Source organism: Penaeus chinensis, chromosome 40 (genome assembly GCF_019202785.1).
Source record: "Penaeus chinensis breed Huanghai No. 1 chromosome 40, ASM1920278v2, whole genome shotgun sequence".
Classification (NCBI taxonomy): Eukaryota; Metazoa; Arthropoda; class Malacostraca; order Decapoda; family Penaeidae; genus Penaeus; species Penaeus chinensis.
Genome location: NC_061858.1, coordinates 17,958,814 through 17,981,313, shown reverse-complemented (window position 1 = coordinate 17,981,313; position 22,500 = coordinate 17,958,814). Strand labels below are relative to the sequence as shown.

At 42.7% G+C, this 22,500-nt stretch overlaps 2 protein-coding genes across 3 annotated transcripts in view; one reads left to right on the top strand and one right to left on the bottom strand.

Annotated features, from left to right (window-relative positions):
* Window positions 1-2,764, top strand: part of LOC125047135 — a 7,016-nt gene extending 4,252 nt beyond the window's left edge. Inside the window, exons 3-4 of the mRNA XM_047645249.1 lie at window positions 364-1,347; window positions 2,245-2,764. Of these exons, the coding sequence (XP_047501205.1) occupies window positions 364-1,347; window positions 2,245-2,406 (1,146 nt within the window). The 3' untranslated portion in view covers window positions 2,407-2,764. The remainder of the gene's footprint in view (window positions 1-363; window positions 1,348-2,244) is intronic.
* Window positions 2,765-15,579: 12,815 nt separating this feature from the next.
* LOC125046982 overlaps window positions 15,580-22,500 on the bottom strand; it is a 7,041-nt gene continuing 120 nt past the window's right edge. The window contains exons 1-5 of one of the 2 annotated variants that reach the window (XM_047644988.1): window positions 21,825-21,944; window positions 17,047-17,081; window positions 16,810-16,966; window positions 15,962-16,727; window positions 15,580-15,707 (exon numbers count right to left, since the gene is read on the bottom strand). In XM_047644988.1, coding sequence (XP_047500944.1) covers window positions 15,685-15,707; window positions 15,962-16,727; window positions 16,810-16,966; window positions 17,047-17,075 — 975 coding nt within the window. In that variant the 5' untranslated portion in view covers window positions 17,076-17,081; window positions 21,825-21,944 and the 3' untranslated portion in view covers window positions 15,580-15,684. Of the gene's footprint in view, window positions 15,708-15,961; window positions 16,728-16,809; window positions 16,967-17,046; window positions 17,082-21,824; window positions 21,945-22,500 lie in introns of those variants that run through there. The other variant, XM_047644987.1, reaches the window with a different exon arrangement.

Below are 22,500 nucleotides of genomic sequence, written 5' to 3'. Positions count from 1 at the left end.
AATAACAAAATGATTATAAAATATCCTCCCGTTTCGTTTGCTTTTTAATATATGTATTAGTTACCCTGCATTGTGCGTGAATTTCAAATAAGTAGGAACAGTACACTAATATTTACCAACTTAATAGTGGGTATTCTCATCGACATATATACAACTTTATGATATTCATAATACAGCTAGTTTTCATGAAAATTATATAGATAACATGTCCTTACAAATTGTTTTCACTCCTTATTCTTGGAAGATATTTTGCACATGTAAAGAATATGAGCTCACACTCATCACGAACGCACGCACACGCGCGCGCACACATACCTACCTGATATATACCGTGTTACGTAACTGCCCTCCTCTTTACTCCAGGAACCAGCGCGCCCGCAGCCCCAGTCCGAGCAACAGCCAGGCCATCGGCTCACAATGAGCCAGTGCTCTGTTCTCTCGCCCTCACACCTCATCCTCGTATACCTCACCCTCCTGGCCCTCGTGATGGTGTTGGAGGTCCAGTACACACTCGACGCGAAGCTGCCCCTAGACATCTTCTCCCGCGGCAACCGAAACCGACGTCGGATGCTGAAGTCTGTCGAGCGGGCAACCAAGACCCGAACACAAGTCGGACCGACAAATTTCGGGGCCGGAGTGACTGTCGGTCCGGAAGCGGTTTCTCAGAATGACAGCGAGTTTAATAGGGAGTTCATGGACTATTCACCCCGCGTGAATTACTACGACGTCCTGGGTAGCACCGAAGTTCCGAGAGTGGGTATTTCACGAAAGAGTGAGTTCGGGGCGTCGGCCTCAGGTAGTCAGGGATCTTCATTCTTGAAAGAAGCAAGCCCAATGCCATCCTCAAAGCCCAAGAAAAACATCAAAGTGTCACCGGAAGTAAATGCCTTCGACGACCTGGTTGACCTGCTGACGGCTTCGAAGACTCACTGCCTCGTAGATGAAGCCACAGGGCGCCGCGGGAAGCACTCGTACCGCTGCTCCGTTCAGACGCAACGCGACTGTCGACAGAGACTCCTCAAAGGCAAGCAGAAGAAGCAGTATTCGAGGAAGTGCAACAGCGGTAACAGAGACAGACGAAAATACAAGCCAAGTTACGAAGTGAATCCCTTGTCATACAAGTGGGATGGAGATACAGCTTTCACTTCCAACACAATACGAGGATCATGGGATGAGGGGGAAGCAGAAGGTGCGACGAAGTACAGTATAACAGTGGATGCAGATTACACTTTCATGGAGGAGATTAAGAAACTCAAGTTCGCGCCCCTCATCACTTTTGACATCAAATTCGACCTTGCCGGACTTAATTCTTTGCACAAGTACGAAGTCGTGTGGAAACTCCTGCAGGTGAGTGTCCCACCGAACCAACACACATGGTCACGACTACAGACAGCATTTCTGGTTACTTATTAGGCCAAACAAGACATGTGCGTATATAATAAGTATATAGCAAATTCATTGTTATTAAAGATCAACATAACTATGAAAACAAATCTGTGTAAATACGCCCCTCAGTTTAATACACAAATTCCCAATAGAAATCTTACACCAAAATTAGGAACCGTTAATTCTGCCAATATCTAACAGGAAATGAGATGCAATGCCTGACAACATGACGAACATGGCAACGTATATGTCGACACCATAAGCATCTGGAATAACAAGTGTATGCAGTGTAACGGTGATTTATTATGAAACATCGGTATAACATATTTAGCACGTGGAGGCAACACTATTGTGAAAGGAGGCAATAGAAATGACTAATCTTTCGTACTTCAATTTGTCCGTTTTCTACAATGGTTTTTCAGTGTGTAATGTTTGGATCTATAATTAATGTGCTAAAATGACACTAAAAATGATTGATTAGTATGTTGTAAATGCAAAGCCAAAAAGAGAAGAACGGTCGCTATCTGGAAGCTTAACTTAGAGCATAACTGATACAGACACGCACACGCGCATACTCTGTGCATGTATATGTGTGTCATTTATATTCACATATGTCTGTATCTTTATGGATCTGTTTAGATTTACAGTCTGCCTATCTACATCTATATCTATCTATCTATATATATATATGCATCTTTGTTTATATATGTGGAAGTATATGCTTATAAATGTTTATATCTATTTATATCTATATTGCACAAACAACAATAATCAGTTAGCTACATAAAACGATAACTGTCTACCTTTATACAATGATAATGAAACTTCCTTTCGGTAATAAGCTGTATCTACCTCTAGGTGTTCCGCTGGCTCCTCCCTCGAAACGGCTACCTGCTGGTGAGGTCGTCGGCCGATAGAGACGACCTCCTTCAGTACCTGCAGCAGGAAGGCCTTCAGGAACCCTTGCACATCCTGACCCTGTGGAAGCTGCAAGAAAGAGTGAAAGTGCGCAATAAATGATCTCAGTGATTCCCTATGAATTATTATGACGGAATGCGTAACACTACATTTTTTTTATGATGATTGGGATGTTGTTAACGTTGATAAGGTTTTTGTTAATGCTTATGAGAAGATAAGGAAAAAAAAAAAAAGTCAAGTGTTAGATGGGACTGTGCAGTAATGACGATGTTACCAAAGATATAGAAAGTTTTCATGGGGTTTTGATCACTCGTGAATTCACGAAAAGACGGATGAGAAATGGAAGTTGTGTGACGTAACGAATCGGTTCGCCACCACGAGTGAGCGCTTGTATTGGTTTTTGGAATCTCGAGCGGTTGTTCAGTGTGTGTGACAATTGACAATAAAGCAAATTGACAATTTTCGTGGTTTCTTTCAAACATTGACAGGTAATTGTGTGTGTTATAAGCATCCAGTCTTCTTGGTTCAATCTGTTTTGGAAATCAACCGAAACAGGATTATCAATATTTGAGTGTACGCGCGTTTATAGGTGTTACTTGACCAGTTGCATCTATCAAATGTTTTTGCAAGTTTAAATTTTCATCAAACATCGTGATTGGTATTTTCTATTCAGTACCCTCTGTCTCTAGATTAGATTGCATTAACCTAAACATAGATGCAGGTATTATAAATTAAAGTTTGAGTTAAAAAATAAAAAAAAAATCAATAAATGGTTTCTTAGCTATTTTCTCTGAGAACACCTTTTGGCGGGCATACCCTTGGTAATTCTTCAGAAGTTGATCATTGTAACAATGAATCTAGTATCAATGAATTGCATTTGATGTATACTGTCCAGATATATTCATTTTAGTCCGCGAAAAACCAGCTCAGTGGCAGTAACTCGAGTAGCGCGGCGTTGAACGACCAACACAGCCTCTTCGCAGTTTTCCTAATATATTTCATGCCCTCTCGTAACTAATATCATTGCCGAAGTTGATTTCCGTGTCACAACTGATCATTAGCGGGTTCGTGTAACAGAAGAATTTCGGTACTCTGGTTGACGGCAGGCAAGTTCGTGGGCGGTAAAATACTCTCATTATACTCCACCGATAATGAAGGATTGCATTCATCAGTTGCTTTATTTAGTGGCAAATGTAGCTATACTCCCATAAGATTTTGCACTAACAGACATTTGCTCTTTTCGTAATCTTATATTATATATGCAGATTTGTTTATAATTTGTTTTAATTAATATATTACAGTTTTATTATTTATTTACTTTTCTTTTTCTTTTGCGACAACTACAGTCTACTAAATACATCAACTCGTTTGCCTACCGGAGCATCTGACAAATTTCCATGGAATTGCAGTCTTGCTCTAATGACTTTTCTCAAAGCCTGTCCACATCACACTGTAAGGCTGCTTTCACACCAAGGTTTCACATCGCACGAAGCAAATGGAAATGGTCAATGGTCAATGGTCAATGGTCAATGGTCAATGGTTAAAAACAAAATAAATGTGCTAGACATCTAAGGTCATGTAGCACTATAGTAAATGTTAGTGAAGGGTGGTTGAGTTAGTGATTAGTTGTCAAAGCTGGGTAAAGGAATTGACGAATGAATGGGTTAAGGTCGGGTAAGGTAATGTAAAGGAGTTAGATCAAGTGAAGGATGTGTATGCGTTTGAGGAAGGAAAACAGGTTGTCAAAACAGAAAGTGTGAGATTCTGTAAGGATGTTCGGGTCTGTGAGAACGGAAAACGTGAATATCCAATGAATGATAGTTATTTTTTCGTTGATTTATGAGTGATAATGATTGCAGTACGTGTTGGAGAATTTGAAGAGGAAGGAACTAGAGGGTGGGATAAGGAATGAGAGGGGGAGGTGGTGTTGTATCAGGAAAGGTATTAGGAGGTGGAGAGTCTGGGGAAGGGGATAGTTGTGATATAAGGGATTCACGTGTGTATCCAGGAGGGAGTGGAAGGGATAGAGGGGATGGTGGGAGGGAGCTAGAGTAGGGGAGGGTTAATGTAGGTGGAGCTGGAGTAGGGGAGGGTTAATGTAGGTGGAGCTGGAGTAGGGGAGGGTTAATGTAGGTGGAGCTGGAGTAGGGGAGGGTTAATGTAGGTGGAGCTGGAGTAGGGGAGGGTTAATGTAGGTGGAGCTGGAGTAGGGGAGGGTTAATGTAGGTGGAGCTGGAGTAGGGGAGGGTTAATGTAGGTGGAGCTGGAGTAGGGGAGGGTTAATGTAGGTGGAGCTGGAGTAGGGGAGGGTTAATGTAGGTGGAGCTGGAGTAGGGGAGGGTTAATGTAGGTGGAGCTGGAGTAGGGGAGGGTTAATGTAGGTGGAGCTGGAGTAGGGGAGGGTTAATGTAGGTGGAGCTGGAGTAGGGGAGGGTTAATGTAGGTGGAGCTGGAGTAGGGGAGGGTTAATGTAGGTGGAGCTGGAGTAGGGGAGGGTTAATGTAGGTGGAGCTGGAGTAGGGGAGGGTTAATGTAGGTGGAGCTGGAGTAGGGGAGGGTTAATGTAGGTGGAGCTGGAGTAGGGGAGGGTTAATGTAGGTGGAGCTGGAGTAGGGGAGGGTTAATGTAGGTGGAGCTGGAGTAGGGGGAGGGTTAATGTAGGTGGAGCTGGAGTAGGGGAGGGTTAATGTAGGTGGAGCTGGATTAGGGGAGGGTTAATGTAGGTGGAGCTGGATGAGGGGAGGGTTAATGTAGGTGGAGCTGGATTAGGGGAGGGTTAATGTAGGTGGAGCTGGAGTAGGGGAGGGTTAATGTAGGTGGAGCTGGAGTAGGGGAGGGTTAATGTAGGTGGAGCTGGAGTAGGGGAGGGTTAATGTAGGTGGAGCTGGAGTAGGGGAGGGTTAATGTAGGTGGAGCTGGAGTAGGGGAGGGTTAATGTAGGTGGAGCTGGAGTAGGGGAGGGTTAATGTAGGTGGAGCTGGAGTAGGGGAGGGTTAATGTAGGTGGAGCTGGAGTAGGGGAGGGTTAATGTAGGTGGAGCTGGAGTAGGGGAGGGGTTAATGTAGGTGGAGCTGGAGTAGGGGGGGGTTAATGTAGGTGGAGCTGGAGTAGGGGGGGGGTAATGTAGGTGGAGCTGGAGTAGGGGGGGGTTAATGTAGGTGGAGCTGGAGTAGGGGGGGGTTAATGTAGGTGGAGCTGGAGTAGGGGGGGGTTAATGTAGGTGGAGCTGGAGTAGGGGGGGGGTTAATGTAGGTGGAGCTGGAGTAGGGGGGGGGTTAATGTAGGTGGAGCTGGAGTATGGGGGGGTTAATGTAGGTGGAGCTGGAGTATGGGGGGGTTAATGTAGGTGGAGCTGGAGTAGGGGGGGGTTAATGTAGGTGGAGCTGGAGTAGGGGGGGGTTAATGTAGGTGGTGCTGGAGTAGGGGGGGGGGTTAATGTAGGTGGAGCTGGAGTAGGGGGGGGGGTAATGTAGGTGGAGCTGGAGTAGGGGGGGGGGTTAATGTAGGTGGAGCTGGAGGAGGGGGGGGGGTTAATGTAGGTGGAGCTGGAGTAGGGGAGGGTTAATGTAGGTGGAATGGAGTAGGGGGGGGGTTAATGTAGGTGGAGCTGGAGTAGGGGGGGGGGGTAATGTAGGTGGGGCTGGAGTAGGGGGGGGGGGTAATGTAGGTGGGGCGGGAGTAGGGGGGGGGGTTAATGTAGGTGGGGCTGGAGTAGGGTGGGGGGTTAATGTAGGTGGAGCTGGAGTAGGGGGGGGGGTTAATGTAGGTGGAGCTGGAGTAGGGGGGGGGTTAATGTAGGTGGAGCTGGAGTAGGGGGGGGGGTTAATGTAGGTGGAGCTGGAGTAGGGGGGGGGGCTGTGTTGGGAGGGGGTAGGAAGACAGTGTGTAGGGGGGATATGAGTTGGAGGAGGATGGATATCGGCAGTCACTTCGAGTGTGGAGGGAGCGAGAGTTGTTGAATTTGAAGGTGGATGAGGGGTCTCAGTGTTAGTCTGGGACTCGAGTATTTAATTTTGAATATCTTCAAGAATTTATGTAATGTTGGTTGGGGAGTATTGTGAGACAAAGGTTTTCTTGTGAGGTGAGGAAGAGAAGACTGGTGTCTGAAGAGTAGGGGCAAAGGAAGGTGGTGATTGTGTGGTAGGGGAAGAGGGGGTGGAACGTTTAGTCTGTCTGTCGGGTAGTGCGGGGAGGGAGAGGGGAAGGTGTTGGGGCTGTAGTAGAGATTGGTGTGTCTGGATTTAGGATGGCAAAATAATTTGACTGAGGAAGGTAGGAGGTAGAGAAGGGGAAGTTAGATGGAGGAGGGATAGGTTTAGGGGAGGGTGTAGGAGCTTGGGAGGTAGGGGGAGTGGCAGAGTGAGTGATATTACTGGAGTAGGAGGTAAGAGAAAAACCTCGTCGACGTGCTTCCTGTCTGGTTTCACATAGGGTGAATGGAGTAGCATTGTACTGATACCGCATCATAGTCCGTGAGACAGGCGAGTAAGTCTCCTCCACAATTATTGTCATAGGGCAATTTGCTGGTAAACAGCTCCGGTGGAAGTATTGAGGGTTGGATGGGGTTCTGCAGGGATGGGGTTACCATATAGATCAGTTAGATTTGATAATGCTATAGCTTGGTTTTCAGATGTTACTGTGACGAGACTTGAACGGTCGTGTGGGCTATGGAAAGGGACTTTGACTACTTATTTCTGGAGACATTGCTGGGAGATAAGGGTGTTGTCAGAGTAAGGAGCTGTGGGAGGGATCACGAAAAATCGGTCCCATTTGGCTGGGCGAAATAGAGTACAAGATTTTTGTAGAGATGGGGTTAGTAGAAGGACGGGTGCGTGTGGAAGAGGGAGTAGTGTTGAGGGTGGTAGTGTTATGGGGAGGTGGACAATAAGGCTGTAAGGTAGTAATAAGGGAGGATGGGGTAGTTGATGAAGGTTGTGGGGGTTGGTGTTGAAGTTGAGCATGTTGGGAGAGTAGAAATGTCTCCTAGGGGTTGAGTGTTGATTAGGGTGAATACTGTACTAGTAGGCATTGAGGAGGGGGTATTAGTCGTGTTCAGAGCCATGGTCAAAGGAGAGCCTGGGGTCAGGGAATTGGAAGAGAGTGAATTGGTGTGGCTATTTGATAAAGGGGCAAGCCTCACTGCCCCGAATAATGGTATAAAATCTTCATTGTTAGCCATGGTAAGCCTGGAGTCTGTTGGGGAGAAACGGTCAGGGCTAGACAACTAAAGCAGGGGAATACCATGCCCATGGCTCCCTCAGGCCGTTCAGGACTGGCACAAAGTCAGCCTTTCATCCTTTCAGCACGGCTCTCACACCTTAGGAAGTGGATAGTAGAAGGGGCTGGTGAAGGGACAAACTAGAAAGTAGGAGGGGGGAAAAAGACCATGCAAAATTAGTTGAGTCGAGGGCCGAGTCCCAAGGTTGGGGAGTTCCCCAGCATTGGTTCCCAGTCTCCGCCTCCTAAGCCCCCCACCCCCCCGCCGATATCAACGGGCAAGGGATTGGGAGGGAAATTTGTAGGTGGGGCAGGCCATATAAAATTCATTATGGGGTCCGCCACAGTTAGCACATGTTCGTGACTGCAGAGCAGTTTGATTGAGTATGACCAGGTTGGGCACAGAAGACATCTGGTTGTGGAACAGCAGTGTTTGGCAGGATGTCCTAAATTCAAACAATTTTGGCACAGATGGGGAGGAGGTTGATATGGTTGAATTCTCCAATGTAAACATTAAAGGGAAGGTCGTGTCTACGGAAAGTAAATTTGGCAATGTTAGCGGGTTCTTATGGTAAACTCTGGGAAGAATCTGACAATCTGACCAATTTGTTATACATAGGACGGTTTTCTGGGGGAAGAGACCGTTCCAGTGCAAGTATTGAGGGTTGGAGGAGGTTCTGCAGGAATGGGGTTAGATCAATTTAGAGTTGATGGTACTACGACTTGGTTTTCAGATGTTATCGTTACGAAATGGGGACGATCGCGTGCGCATGTTACAGCATTGGATCCCAGTCTTTGCCTTCTAAAGCCCCTCCCACCCCTCCCCACGACAACAGGCAAGGGATGGGGGGGGGGATGGGGGTATAGTACAAGGTAAAAGGTTGATAGAAGGGGGATGGAGTTCAAGGAGTAGGGAACATTATGATCAAGTATGGTAGGAAAAAAGCATCAATGATTAGGATAAGTGTACAGAACAAGGGGATGAAAAGACCATGCAATATTGGTAGAGGTACAAGGCAAAGGGTATTTCCTACATTAGGCCTAGTCCATCTTTAAAGCCTCCAGCACCTAAGTGACAATGAGCAAGGTATTGGGCAGGCAAGGTCTATGTAAAACAAGGCTGAACAAATTTTCCTATGCATTTCATTAGCTATCCAGTGTTCTGGCGGGCCACTCTTATTCCTTTATGATTACGGCAGAATAAACACGAATATACTTTCTTCCGCCATATCAGAAAAAGAAATCCAGTAATGCACTCACCCATTTTTTCCCCATAAAGTGCTTGAACAAAATGTTAATCTACCTTTTCTTGTATGAAATGCACTGTCCTATCTCCCTGCAATCGGTGCCCAGAACTTGTACCCATTTCCAGGATTTGTCTTGGCCTTGTCAAGCGTCTTTTACTGCTCTTCAGTCTTCACTTTAGTCTTCCCTTAACTCTGCTGTTGTACCCTCAAGGTATCTCATTTGTGAACCTTCTATTGGACAAGCCATCATTTCTGAACTGATGGGTTAAATCTGAACCTCTACAAACCAATTTAAATTAAATTATTAATTGGCCACAACACTTGAAAATGTGGGTTGCTAGTGCTATCAGGCAGCTTTTTGCCACCGTCTCCCTCCATAGTAATGAGGGATCTAAAAGCTAAAAAATCCGTATATATTAAAGAATTGGTTACTAATTTACACCATGTAATAAACCCTAACCAGTTTTAAACCATGTAATTGTCTTTAGGGAAAAACAAAAACAAAACAAACTTGTATACCTGTTTAGTTAAGACATACTAGTCGATTGTTAAATACTAAGGGGAAGTTGGGGGAAAATGGGGCTATAAACATGAAATGGGCATGAGAATGGTTAATGGTTAATGGTTAAAAGCAAAATAAATGTGCTAGACATCTAAGGTCATGTAGCATTATAGTTGATGTTAGTGAAGGATGGTTGGGTTAGTGATTAGTTGTTAAAGCTGGGTTAAGGAATTGGCGAGTGAATGGGTTAGGGTCAGATGAGGTAATGTAAAGGGTTAGATCAAGTGAAGGATATATATGCGTTTGAGAAAGGAAAACAGGTTGTCAAAACAGAAAGTGAGAGATTCTGTAAGGATGTCTGATAAGTTGGGATGTCTATGTAGGGAGGATAGGTGGGAGAAGTAGAGGTACGGGCTGCTTCAAAACGTGGGCATGACAATAGAATATGTGGGACTGAAAGAGGACCATTAAATAAGGGACATAGGGGTGGATCGGATTGTGACATCAGATAGGAGTGTGTTAGACGGGTGTGGCCAATGCGTAAGCGGGCGAGAGCCGTCTCCCAACGTGTTTCGATGGAATGGAGCTGACCAGGAGGAAATTGACAGTTTTACAGTATGTAATTTATTAGTGTGGAGACTTGACCAAAAAGATTGTCATCGATTATACAAGAAGGTCTTAAAGTGTGGGTAATAATCCGTGGCTGGAATATGGTTAATGGTTAATGGTTAAACGCAAAATAAATGTGCTAGACATCTAAGGTCATATAGCACTATAGTTAATGTTAGTGAAGGATGGTTGGGTTAGTGATTAGTTGTTAAAGCTGGGTTAAGGAATTGGTGAGTGAATGGGTTAGGGTCAGATGAGGTAATGTAAAGGGGTTAGATCAAGTGAAGGATGTATATGCATTTGAGGAATGAAAACAGGTTGTCAAAGCAGAAAGTGTGAGAAGTTGTGGGAGGGAACACGAAAATCGGTCCCATTTGGCTGGGCTAAATAGATTTAAGAATTTTGTAGAGATTGGGGTAGTAGAGATGGGGGTAGTAGGACGGGGGGGGATGTGGAAGAGGGAGTAGTGTTATGGGGAGGTGGACAATAAGGTTGTAAGGTAGTAATAAGGGAGGATGGGGTAGTTGATGAAGGTTGTGGGGGTATAGTAGTTGTTGAAGTTGAGCATGTTGGGAGTAGAAATGTCTCCTGGGGTGTTGATTAGGGTGGATACTGTACTAGTCGGCATTGAGGAGGTATTAGTTGTAGTGTTCAGAGCCGTGGTCAAAGGAGAGCCTGGGGTCAGGGAATCTGGCGAGTTTGAATTGGTGGAGCTATTTGATGAAGAGGCAAGCTCATTGCCTCTAATAATGGTATGGTTAATGGTTATTCATTGTTGGCCATGATAAGCCTGGAGTATGTTGGGGAGAGAAATGGTCCACCCCTCATGGGTCGCTTGAGGGGTAAGGGTTAGACAACTAAAGCAGGGGAATGCCCATGGCTCCCTCAGGCCGTTCAGGACTGGCACAAAGTCAGCCTTTCATCCTTTCAGCACGGCTCTCACACCTTAGGAAGTGGATAGTAGAAGGGGTTGGTGAAGGGACAGAAAGGAAAAAGTAGGAGGGGGGAGAAAGAAAAAAAAAAAAAAAAAAAAAAGACCATGCAAAATTTGTTGAGTCGAGGGCTGAGTCCCAAGGTTGGGGAGTTCCCCAGCATTGGGTCCCAGTCTCTGCCTCCTAAGCCCCCCCCCCCCCACGACAACAACGGGCAAGGGATTAGGGGGGGGGGGGGTTATCAGGAGGGGTGTCGGGAGGTAAAGGGTCTGGGGAAGAGGGTACTTGTGACACGAGGGTTCTGGGTGTATCCAGGAGGGAGTGGAAGGGATAGAGGGGATTGTGGGAGGGTTAATATAGGTGGGCTTGAGTCAGGGGGAATGGGTGTTGTTGGGATGGGGTAGGAGGATTGGGTGTAGGGATAATATGAGTAGGAGGATGATAGATATCGGCAGTCACTTTAAGTGTGGAGGGAGCGAGAGTTGTAGAATTTGAAGGTGGATGAGTATTAGTTTGGGACTCGATTATGTAGTTCTGGATATCTTCAAGAGTTTCTGTAGTGGAGTTGGTTGGGGAGTTTTGTGTGATAAAGGTTTTCTTGTGAGGGGGGGGGGGGGGGAAGAGAAGTCTGGTGTCTGAAAAATAGGGGCAAAGGAAGGTGGAGGTGATTGTGAGGTAGGGGAAGAGGGGTGGAACGTTTATTCTGTCTGCTGCGGGTAGTGCGGGGAGGGAGAGGGGAAGGTGTTGGGGCTGTAGTAAAGATTGGGGTGTCTGGATTTAGGATGGTAAAAATTTGATTGGGGAAGGTAGGAGGTAGAAGAGGGGAATTTAGATGGAGGTGGGTTGGGTTTAGGAGAGGGTGTAGGAGCTTGGGAGGTAGGGGGATTGGCAGAGTGAGCGACATTACTGGAGTAGGGGGTAAGATAAAAGCCTCGTCGACGTGCTTCCTGTCTGGCTTCACGTAGAGTGAGTCCAAGTCTGAATCTGAGAGTTGCTACCTCACTCAAATTTGTAGGTGGGGCAGCCTTTATAAAATACATTATGGGGGCCGCCACAGTTTGCACATGTGCGTGATTGTGCAGGGCAATTTGATCGAGTATGGCCAGGTTGGGCACATTGCGGGCATCTGGCTGTGGAATGACAGTGTTTGGCTGGGTGTCCTAAATGCCAACAATTTTGGCACTGACGAGGAGGAGGTTGGTATGGTCGGACAGGTAGGGATTCCCCACCTATGTTAACATTTAAGGGAAGGTCATGTCTACGGAAAGTAATTTTGGCAATGTTGATGGATTTCTTACGATTTCCTCTGGGAGGAATGGAGTAGCATTGTACATATGTTGCATCATAGTCAGACAAGCGAGTAAGTCCTCTCCACAATCTGACCATTCTTTGTCATAGATTGGGCAATCTGTTGGGGAGATAGAGACTGTTCCGGTGCAAGTATTGAGGGTTGGATGAGGTTCTGTAGGGATGGGATTACCACATAGATCAGTTTTGTTAATGCTATAGCTTGGTTTTCAGTTACTGAAACGAGACGGGAGTGGTCGGGTCGGCTACGGAAAGAGACTTTGCCTACTTGTTTTTTGGAGGCATTGTTGGGAGAGGGTGTTTTGAGAGTAGGGAGCTGTGGGAGGGATCACGAAAAATCGGTCCCATTTGACTGGGCTAAATAGAGTATTTAGATTCTTGTAGAGGTGGGGGTAGTAGAAGTGCGGGGACGTGTGGAGGAGGGAGTAGTGTTGAGGGGGGTAGTGTTATGGGGAGGTGGGCAATAAGGTTGTAAGGTTGTAATAAGGGGAGATGGGGTGGTTGATGAAGGTTGTGGGAGTAAAGGTGTTGAAGTTGAGCATGTTGGGAGAGTAGAAATGTCTCTTGGGGGTTGGTTGTTGATTAAGGTTGATACTGTACTAGTATGCATTGATGATGGGAGAGTTGTTGCAGTGTTCGGAGCCGTGGTCAAAGGAGAGCTGGGATTGGGGCTATTTGATAAAGGGGCAAGCCTCATTGCCCCTAAGAGTGGGGTTACGTCTTCATTATTGGCCATGATAAGCCTGGAGTATGTTGGGGGAAAAATAGTCCACCCCTCAGGGTCCCCTTGAGGGGTAAGGGCCAGGTATGACAGGGGAATACCGTGCCCATGGTTCCCTCAGGCCGTTCAGGACTGACAAAGTCAGCCTTTCATCCTTTCAGCACGGCTCTCACACCTTAGGAGGTGGATAGTAGAAGGGATTGGTGGAGAAACAAACGACAACAACGGGCAAAGGATTGGGGGGGGGGGGAAAAGGGAGAATAACAAGGGGTTTATAGGTTAAGCTTTATTCCTGGTTGCTAAAAAGAGCCGCAAATCATGGATGCAATTAGTTCCTTCACTATTTATTGCAGGTCGCAGCCATAATCGTTCAAAGTATTTTGGACAACTTACGACTTGGCCAAAATTGCATCAAAGGTGGACAACTCCGGTGGCTGTGCAGCAATCTCTTGGGTGTTGCAGAAATCCCTCTTGAGGATACTTTACATTCACCAGCAAATGTGTTGTACTTGTAATGAGCACAAGGGAAGGTGAAGTTAGAATGACCCAAAAATTCGTCAAGAAACCACCCTGTTTATACCTCACTTGGTATTTATGCATACGTATTACTTATATATACACCTCAGTTTGTCTTTAGCTATAGAAGATAAAAGTACTCTATTTTTCTAGATACTTTATACGTTTTACATTGTTTTTTTTATTTTATTTTACCAAGATTATGAAATTGTAAAATATAGTCTACCCAACAAGGTTTTCTCTCATTTTTTTACCCCACAATACATTCTATTTAAACGATACACTTGTATAAATTGTACTGTTATTAAGGTTGTACAATTGATATTTTTGATAAAGAAAAATATAGTTTTTATTATTGGAAAAATGAATTTAAGTTCTGAAAATTATGCATGTATAGATCAAGAACTATATTTGTACTATGTTATCTGAGTAGACTAAATTTTGAAGTATATACAGTAGCTATCATCTCAGATGAGTGCCATACAACAGCCTGAAAGCTGTTTAGATTATCGTGAAATATCCGAGGCAAGAAAGAATATTTTCAGCTGTAATTATATAATTCATAAAATAAAATACTCTACATTTGATTTATAGAACAAAAGTAAATATTTGAGATCAAACTGGAAATAACAGATCGAGGCTGGCACGCAAGAAATTATTTACTTAGATTTGATAACTATATTGTTTTATCATTCCTAAACTAGAATAATTGTTTTTCTAGGAATGGGTTTATATGTTTTTTTGGTTTTGCTGAAGATTGGATTTATTCGTTCCTGGTGCTGTGCACAAGAAAGAAAATAACATCTTTGGGAGCCCAGGAAATGGATGAAAAGGAAAGATAGTCGAGAAAAATAACTAGTGTAAAGAGTGACAGCTTGGAATACCTGGACATTTTGGTAAGTTTATATTGATGTAAAAGTAACGATTTATGATTCATAATGTCAACTAAAATTTGTAAGCTCATTAAGTGTTTGGTATTACCCCTTTTCTCAGTTGCCTCTAAGGCTGAAGTTAGATCATAAATAACCTGTATGATTATTATTATTCTATAGTGTGGGTTCTAAAGATCACTTTTGGAGAAACCACAGAAGGGAAAACAGTGCCCCTCTGGATAAAATATTTGAGTGGTTCCCAGAGGGCACTACACACCAAGGGTCTGGTTCAGGGAAAGCTATAGCTCCCTATAGGCAAAAGTTAAAACATCCACATAACCATTCCATAAATGGTTATGGGACTAGGTCAACCAGCTTGCCCAATCCCACTAGCACATCTACCATAATCTGTCGGCGATTCTGCTGCTGCTTGTGCTCAAGGTTTTGGGCTTCATATCTGGCGAGGAAAAGAAATTTAAGTGGTTTACTGGGGATCTAATAGCTATATTTAGATGAAGTGAACCAACCAAACCTAGTGTTTGCTTTCTTATTGCAACAAGCATTTAAATAAGCAGGCTGGAGTGCATGCAAGCGAACCCACTGTCCTGCATTTGATACAAACCACTGTTGAAGAGTATACCAGTCTGAGGTCAGTTCTGACGTTTGCAGAATACAATTTGCTATATGGCTCATGCAACTTCCCATTCCAAATTATAGAGGGTTTAAGATATTAGTGCAAAGGCATCACATGTGTTACTCTGTCATGATCGACGATAGCTATCAATGGTTAACAAGGTACACAACTTAGATAATATTAACCAAGCATATCAAGCTTTTGCCAATCCATCTGAAGCAATCAATTTCAGCATTATAAACTTGTGCCTGATGTGTAAAATCATGAACAGGAGGTAGTGTCCATGTATTTGAGCACATTATACCGGTAGTTTAGTAATGTATTAAATAGATAATGAACAGTTCTTGATATTGACTGATAGTCAATAGGAATCAAGTTCTTTAATGGAATCTAAGAAATCTTGTACAAAGAATGATCCAAAATCACTAAATATATGGTCATTTGGATCCATTTAATGCACGTTAACATATATAGCACGACTAGCCCAACCACAATACAGTCAGGCTTTTGTAAATGACGTAACTTTAGAGTGACAGTACCTTACTGTACTTAACTGCAAATGTCACAAGGTGTTACTTTAGTGTATCAACATTGAATATTCATGTAGCACAACAAGCATGACCACTTTACTAGCTAAAATGGGGCTTCAGGGTACAAAAACTGTATTGATATCCATTTAAGGTTTGTAGTTGTGGAATTTAAAATAAAACCAACTTCATGTAAAAAAACCATCTTATTAAAACTAAAAATACTGAAGTCGAAGGGCGGTGACTAGTTTCCACTTTGAGGGAACTGAAGAAAGTGTTGAAGCTTCAGTTTCTCCTAACTGGTCCCTGCAGTGAAAACTACGAGACATTACTGTAGCCTTATAAAGTTTTTATAAATTTTATAATGTAAACTATTCTTGTAGTTTAATACACTTACCACCAATTTAAAGAGCAAGCATTGTAAACCTAATGCATTACCTGAAGGCAAGTAAGCAAATACTTGAGGGGAGCCACTGATTGGCTCTTAAAATAGCTAAATGATATAGACAGCTTTTGAAGAGGTTAATTATGCTTTCATTTTAAATTTCGAAATTTAAGTTCATTTTACTTACCAACTTCACAGAAGCCATCCAATGAGCACTGCCTGAAGGGATAATCCTCATCTCTCTGACCATGGTCTTCAACACACTTCCCAGTGCCTGGGGAGTCTTCACTCCACATATAACCCTGAGGGCAATTATAACGCACTTGTCTCAGACTGCCTCCCAATATGTAGCATTCAAAGTAATTACGCTTGTTGATAGGGTCTGCATAACGTCCCTCTTGCGTACACACGAACTGGTACCTGCAAGGATTCTCACATTTCTGCATCTTCTGATTGAACATCAGGCCTTGGATGCATTCGGAAGTTTTCTGAAGCCATCCATGTTCAAGGGGAACGCAAGAGTAGTACTCTTTACAGTTATTGGGATTAACAAACTTTCCTGAGACAGAGCATGGTGGCAGGCCGCCAATGTTGCGGCATTGAACTATACTTTCATCAAATTCCATGCCATCTGGGCATTTGTAACTTTCTGGTGTTGAACCAATATCGTCACAAGAGAAGAACTTCTGGTGATCATAATGATCTACCCTGAAGTCATTAGCCTTTGTACAAGTGCATTCTGCAGGTTCATTTGGGTAGCAAACTCCGCCTCCAAACTTGTTTCGGTCTTCGCAGAAGTTATTATGGGTACAGTGACGAGTGAAGGCTTGACCCTTCACACACACGACTAGTGTTTTGCAACTGCCACATACAAATTTGTCCGGCTGACCTTGACACAAATGCGAGTACCGATGATTATCAGTAGTAACACTGCGTTTAAGCCGACCTTCACACTGTCAAAGAGTATAGTAGTTAGTTTAATGTTACAAGTGAAACATATCAACAGTATTTCATCCTGAAACCTCAAGAACCTACTTGCATATCAATACAAGATTTCGTGGCAGTATCGAAGGTGTAGCCTCTGCAGTTATCCTTAACAAGGTTATAGCCACCAGATTCATTCAGAGTACAGTCAAAATATGCTCCACATGTGCCAGGATAGGGAAACCTACCCTCTTCTGTGCAATGGGGTCTGAAAACACAAGATCATTAATTGAAGTTTACTGGAGCATTACTCTGGATCAAGCCAATGACCATTGTAGTTTAACTCACACTGCTGTTATCACTGCTGGAACTCCCATGGTGATCTGTGGGAAGGAGAAAAAAATTAAACTTCCTTTTGTCGATATACAAAAATTAGCAATTCCAACTCCCTATATAAAGGGCATTAAGAAATTTCTGGTAGTGAGGAGGGGATATCACAGGCCTAGTTTAACAGTGAGTGTAGAACCCATGATTTAATTATTACCACCAGACTTTACCACTTCCTGAAAATTACCCGTTTGTAACAGTAAAAGTTCTTGCCCTCTTAAACATATCCTGTATGCAAGGCGTGGGTGAGATGCAGACATGTGCAAGACTTTAAAATCATGTTCCCGGTACTAAAGGATAAAATACCCATTGCTATCAAGACCCAAGTCCCCAGCCAATTTTATTAGATACACTTCTGGAGACCCCTGGGGGAGGGTGGAATTATTTTCCAGGTCAATTTTCCTAGTCCAGGCCATCACAAACACCAGAATGCACAAATGAAGTGCAGAATTTGACAAAACATTCAAAATTGGCAAGAGAATAGTGCCATTTACTATATTTACCCTATTTAATAATTTGAACTTTTAGTGCACATTTAGCACACTTTGTATCGAGTGTATGGTTGGGTGTATACCACCCATTTAACCGTTAGTTGATTGGGCTAACAGACAGTGCATGTCCCAGCACTTAGCAATGTTAAATACGAGAACCTTAACTGGCAGTTTATGCATTAGCAGATCAAACTACCCTATTTGATAGTTCATCGGGATTTCAGCTTATCAAAAATATCCACATTTCAAAAAGTACTGCCCTGGCTACCCTGGCAGCCATTTAAAATTAGAAGCTAAGTAATCTAAATGCTGCCATGAGCTTTAATCTGAATCTTTTCAGACAAGACAAGCCATCTATGTGAGAAACTCTAGATAAGCTTAGAGATCGAGTCTTTTCATCAAGCGTCTGAAAGAGTAAGGTAGTTGGAAGGTTCAAAGTTATTAAACTTTTGAATTCTTGAAAATATGCAAGTTGCAAATAAAATTTATAAAACACTAAGTTTTGTAGTAGCAACTCCAAATGCACTCTGAACTGCCCTTTTTCCATTTGGAGAGTCCTGCAGTCCTTCACTTCCCTAACTAAAACATGTTGATAAACCATTCAACAGCAACAATATTTATCCTGCATTGATAAATAGAAGAAAATACCAAGACTAGCCCATTTTTAACCTAGTTTTGTCTCCCCCGAAGTTGAGGGAATTGTAAAGTCAACAAATTTGTTTGCAGTCCGTGGTAAGAGTTTCTAGAAATAGTATACTTCTGATTAGGGAATGACAAGTACTACCTAAATTTTTGTTTCATACCACATACTTTTAAGGCACGAGCACTAAAGCCATTTAAGTTTCGTTTCAAGGTTTAATAGAGTATAGCTGAATTTATCTTGTGTACAAGTAAATTTTAGCCACATTAAAGCTTAATCCAACTTTGCTTGACAACCGACACTTAGCAGGCATAAAAGTATTTAAAATTTGTGTACAGGCACATTATTCCAGACTTGGTCCCACACCAACTGGTTATGGCTACAATTAATATTCAATGAGATTGATCCCTGGTATGAATAAAGTTATCAAAGCATTACTAAATCTAATATACCGACTCCATACACGAAGTAATGTGGTGAAATTTCGCCAAATGCTCTCTAGTAGTTCGAACATACCTCATCTATCACAATACCCCACCGTACAACTGGGGGCAAGGGGGTAGGAGAGGGAGGGGCTTAACTTTTGGATTGAGAGGAGCATAAAAACACTATGTTAGCAAGTGCGATGCACCCTCCAGTGACCAAAAAAACTGGCGGTGATGGTTTAGATACCAAGCAGCAATATGCAGCACATTTAAATTTAGCAGTACAAGTTTACTGCAACTGTACCCCATTTCTTAGGGTCCAAGGTGGCAGTGTCCATTTCCCTGTATCTTTAACATTAGAACTAGAAAAACTATTTTTTGAACTAGAAGTGCCTTTTTTTTTTTTTTTTTTTTTTTTTTTAGTATGAAAAGGTTAAGAGAATATGATTAGTAATTTTTAAGACTAGTCAAACAAGTTATTAATCTAGTTCTTGAATTGCCTAAACTAAAATAATTATAGATTCTCGGATAGAATTAAAGTTATAAATTAAATTAAATGAATTTTACTTTGGCATTTGCCAGCCAAGATTCGAGATTACTACCTATATTTAAGTAGGCATTAAAAATATGACCTTATCTACAGGTAAGGAAAGTCTGGAAAAATGTCCCAGATCCAATCTTGTGAGCACTATTTGAAACGGTGGCAAACTGCAGAATAACCCTAAAGTTTTTTTGGTTAATTTTCCGACTATGACAACTGGGTCTTCCCTTACAATATTTATATCATGAGATCTGTTCTCGTGTGATGAGAACGAACATAACGATAATATCCGTCGCATTCTCCAGCCGACAATCTTGGTGATTTGACAAGTCCCGATAGCAGGGGAGGGCATGTAGATCAGGGCAATTACGGGGTAAAACAGGCTTAAATAAGAATAGAACAAATGTGTAAAACAAGCAAAAAAAAAAAAAAAAAAAAAATGCTTAAAATAGGCTAATGAAACAGGACATCTCCGCCATATTTGAAAGTCTACGGACCGACGCGCCAACTTTCGAAAAACTCTTCGGGAACCATTTGCTATGCCGATGACATTTGTATTAAATCCTCATCCGAGGAGAGAATGCAAGAGATTCTAGATATACTTTCTGCAAGGGCTACCGAGTGTGGCTTGATCATTTCATCTGAAAAAACAAAGGCACTTAACCCACAGACAATCCCTCTGCCAAGGTTTCATATAGATGACGTTGAGCTAGATCTCTGCCATTAATACAAATACCTTGGGGTGATTGTTAATGATTCAGAGTTCATTAGAAACCTGAAGAAAAGGCTATTGGAGCGGCTGAAGCCACTTAAGACTTGTCGGCAAAGACCATGGTATTAATGTCAATATTGCGAGAATGTTTTACTTGTCATACACAAGGTCGGTCATAGATTACCATGCGTTGCACCTAGTATTGTTCAAGGAATCAGTGTTGACTAGTCTAGAAAGTGTCCAAAATGAAGCCATGAGGATCATTCTTGGTGCCCCTAGAACAACAAGGAATGTGAATATGAGAACAGAACTTAATTTGCCTTCTGTTTATGAAAGAATATTATACATAAATACCACATTTAGTGTCAAATCAATTAGAGAACCCCTGCATTGTACAGAGTTCCATAGACAACTAAAACACAATAGAAGAGCTAACTTTGAATAACACCGATTCATACTCAAATCCATGGTTACAAGTGACGTGTAAACACTTAGCTCAGCTGAACATATCCATAACTAAGACCCTACATGGACGTTCTGTACTACTGTGGAAAATGTCGGACCTAAGTGTATATTATACGACTGCCCCAAAAAAAGACAGTGTCCCCACTGCTATACTTAAACAGTATGCACTTGCAAGTATATATGAGCATCTAGGACACTCTTTCCAATGCATATGAATGCTACACTGACGGATCCTTGCAGTCTGAGCAGAGCAGGATGCGCTTTTGTATATAAAAACAATATTTTGCAGCACCAGGATTGTAGGAGGGTTCATGACTGGGCTAGCACTATGCAAACCGAGTTGGCAGGAATACTCATGGCCACCGAATTTCTATTGAACCAAGGCTCAGGGGTCATTTTCTGCAATTCACAGAGTGCTCTCCAGGCTCTGAACACTCCAGACAAAGGTGCGGGAAATATTGCAAATGACATCAGGATAAACGTGTATCGTGCAAAAGAACGAGGCCATAATATACGTTTTGTGTGGATTCCATCGCATGTTGGAATCCCTAGGCATGATCATGCTGATCGCCTAGCAAAGTCAGCATGTGACAAACAAAGTGTGGACATAGAAAGAGGTATCCCAAGATCTAGGATTTTCTACATTAAAGCTTCCTTCAGAGAGGACTTGACTGAGTTGATTAATTCTCAACGTCCTGAAAGCTGTAGCATAAAGCACTATGACCGGTTTAGGCAAGATTCCTTCGTCTATGGTTTATATAAAACAAGAACAAGACAGTGTGATGATGTGACTGCAAGAATCAGGCTTGGATATAGATTGTATTGGCAGGTCAGTACAGTTTGTAGTGTCGAAGAAACTAAGTGTAAACTGTAATGAAGAATATAAGCGAACACTTGTACATTATATCTCAGAGTGCCATGTGATACAGCCTTTCAGGCCACCTAGCATGAGGTACGGAGAACTATGTAACTACTTCATATCATCTGATGTCTTAGAAGATGTACTTATGTTGTATCCTAAATTTGGAATGTATCACATAACCGAATATAAAATGTATTAATGCTTTCCCACGCCCAAGCTATATGCCGGCGGGGCAGACGAGTGGATAAAGGACTGTGCAATTGTTCTTTTCCCTAAACTGATAAAGTACTCATAGCAATGTTATAGGCTAAAATTCAAATGTAACACTATGTAATGTTATGACCATGCATTAAATGTACCACAGCTTGCCCACGCCTGTGCAGTTAGCCAGGGTGTTAAATAAAGGACTAAACTAAACTAAATATACTGGATTTCACATAATCCAGATCCCTGTGGTAATAGTACAATGCGTCCTAACCAATAAACCAACCTAACCTAACCCTGTGGGATTTATACACTACGATCTTTATATTCCCTAGTCAGGTGGCTCTGCCCCCTGGACCCCCCTGCTATGAAATGAGCCCCCAGGGTTAAGCCACATACCTTTATATTGCGAAAGACCGAACTCTTCTGCGCTTCCGTCTATGGTCAAAATTGCTTGGTTTCTAATAACTTTTTTCAGCATTTGGGGCACTTGTTGGGCTCAAATATCAGGCTGATTGATAATTTGTCCTGTATATCCACATTATGACTAAAAATGACATGGAGATGACGCAGTACTAAAAAAAAAAAAAACCATTACTCACCGGCGTTTCTCAGTGAATGGGCACCGGACGACCTGTCAAGTTATTGTTCAGAATAGTTTAAATAATTACCAAAGGACGTAAAAGTATAATAAAAAGAATTCATTACATACATGAATTCGGAAAAAACATGCTAATGACAAAAGCCTTCTCACAAGCGCGTGGCAATACATGGACTACTTGATGGATCGCAGTAACGAGTTACGCGTCACATTTGTTTTGGTTTTCGCGAGAGAAACATGGAAGGGGACTTTGAAAATGAAGGGTCCATCTTCTGTCTTCTCTGTCCTGCATCTCCCTTATTTTAGATTTGCGCACCTTTTGCCTGAAATAAGTACCACTTCAACAAGAACAACCCGAGAATCCCTTGTCTTAGCAAAAGTGCCCATAGTCATTGCGGTCAGCTGACAAACCTGGTTTTCACTAAAGCGAATAAGCAAGTCACATCATTACAAAACAACACCAAGTCATTATAA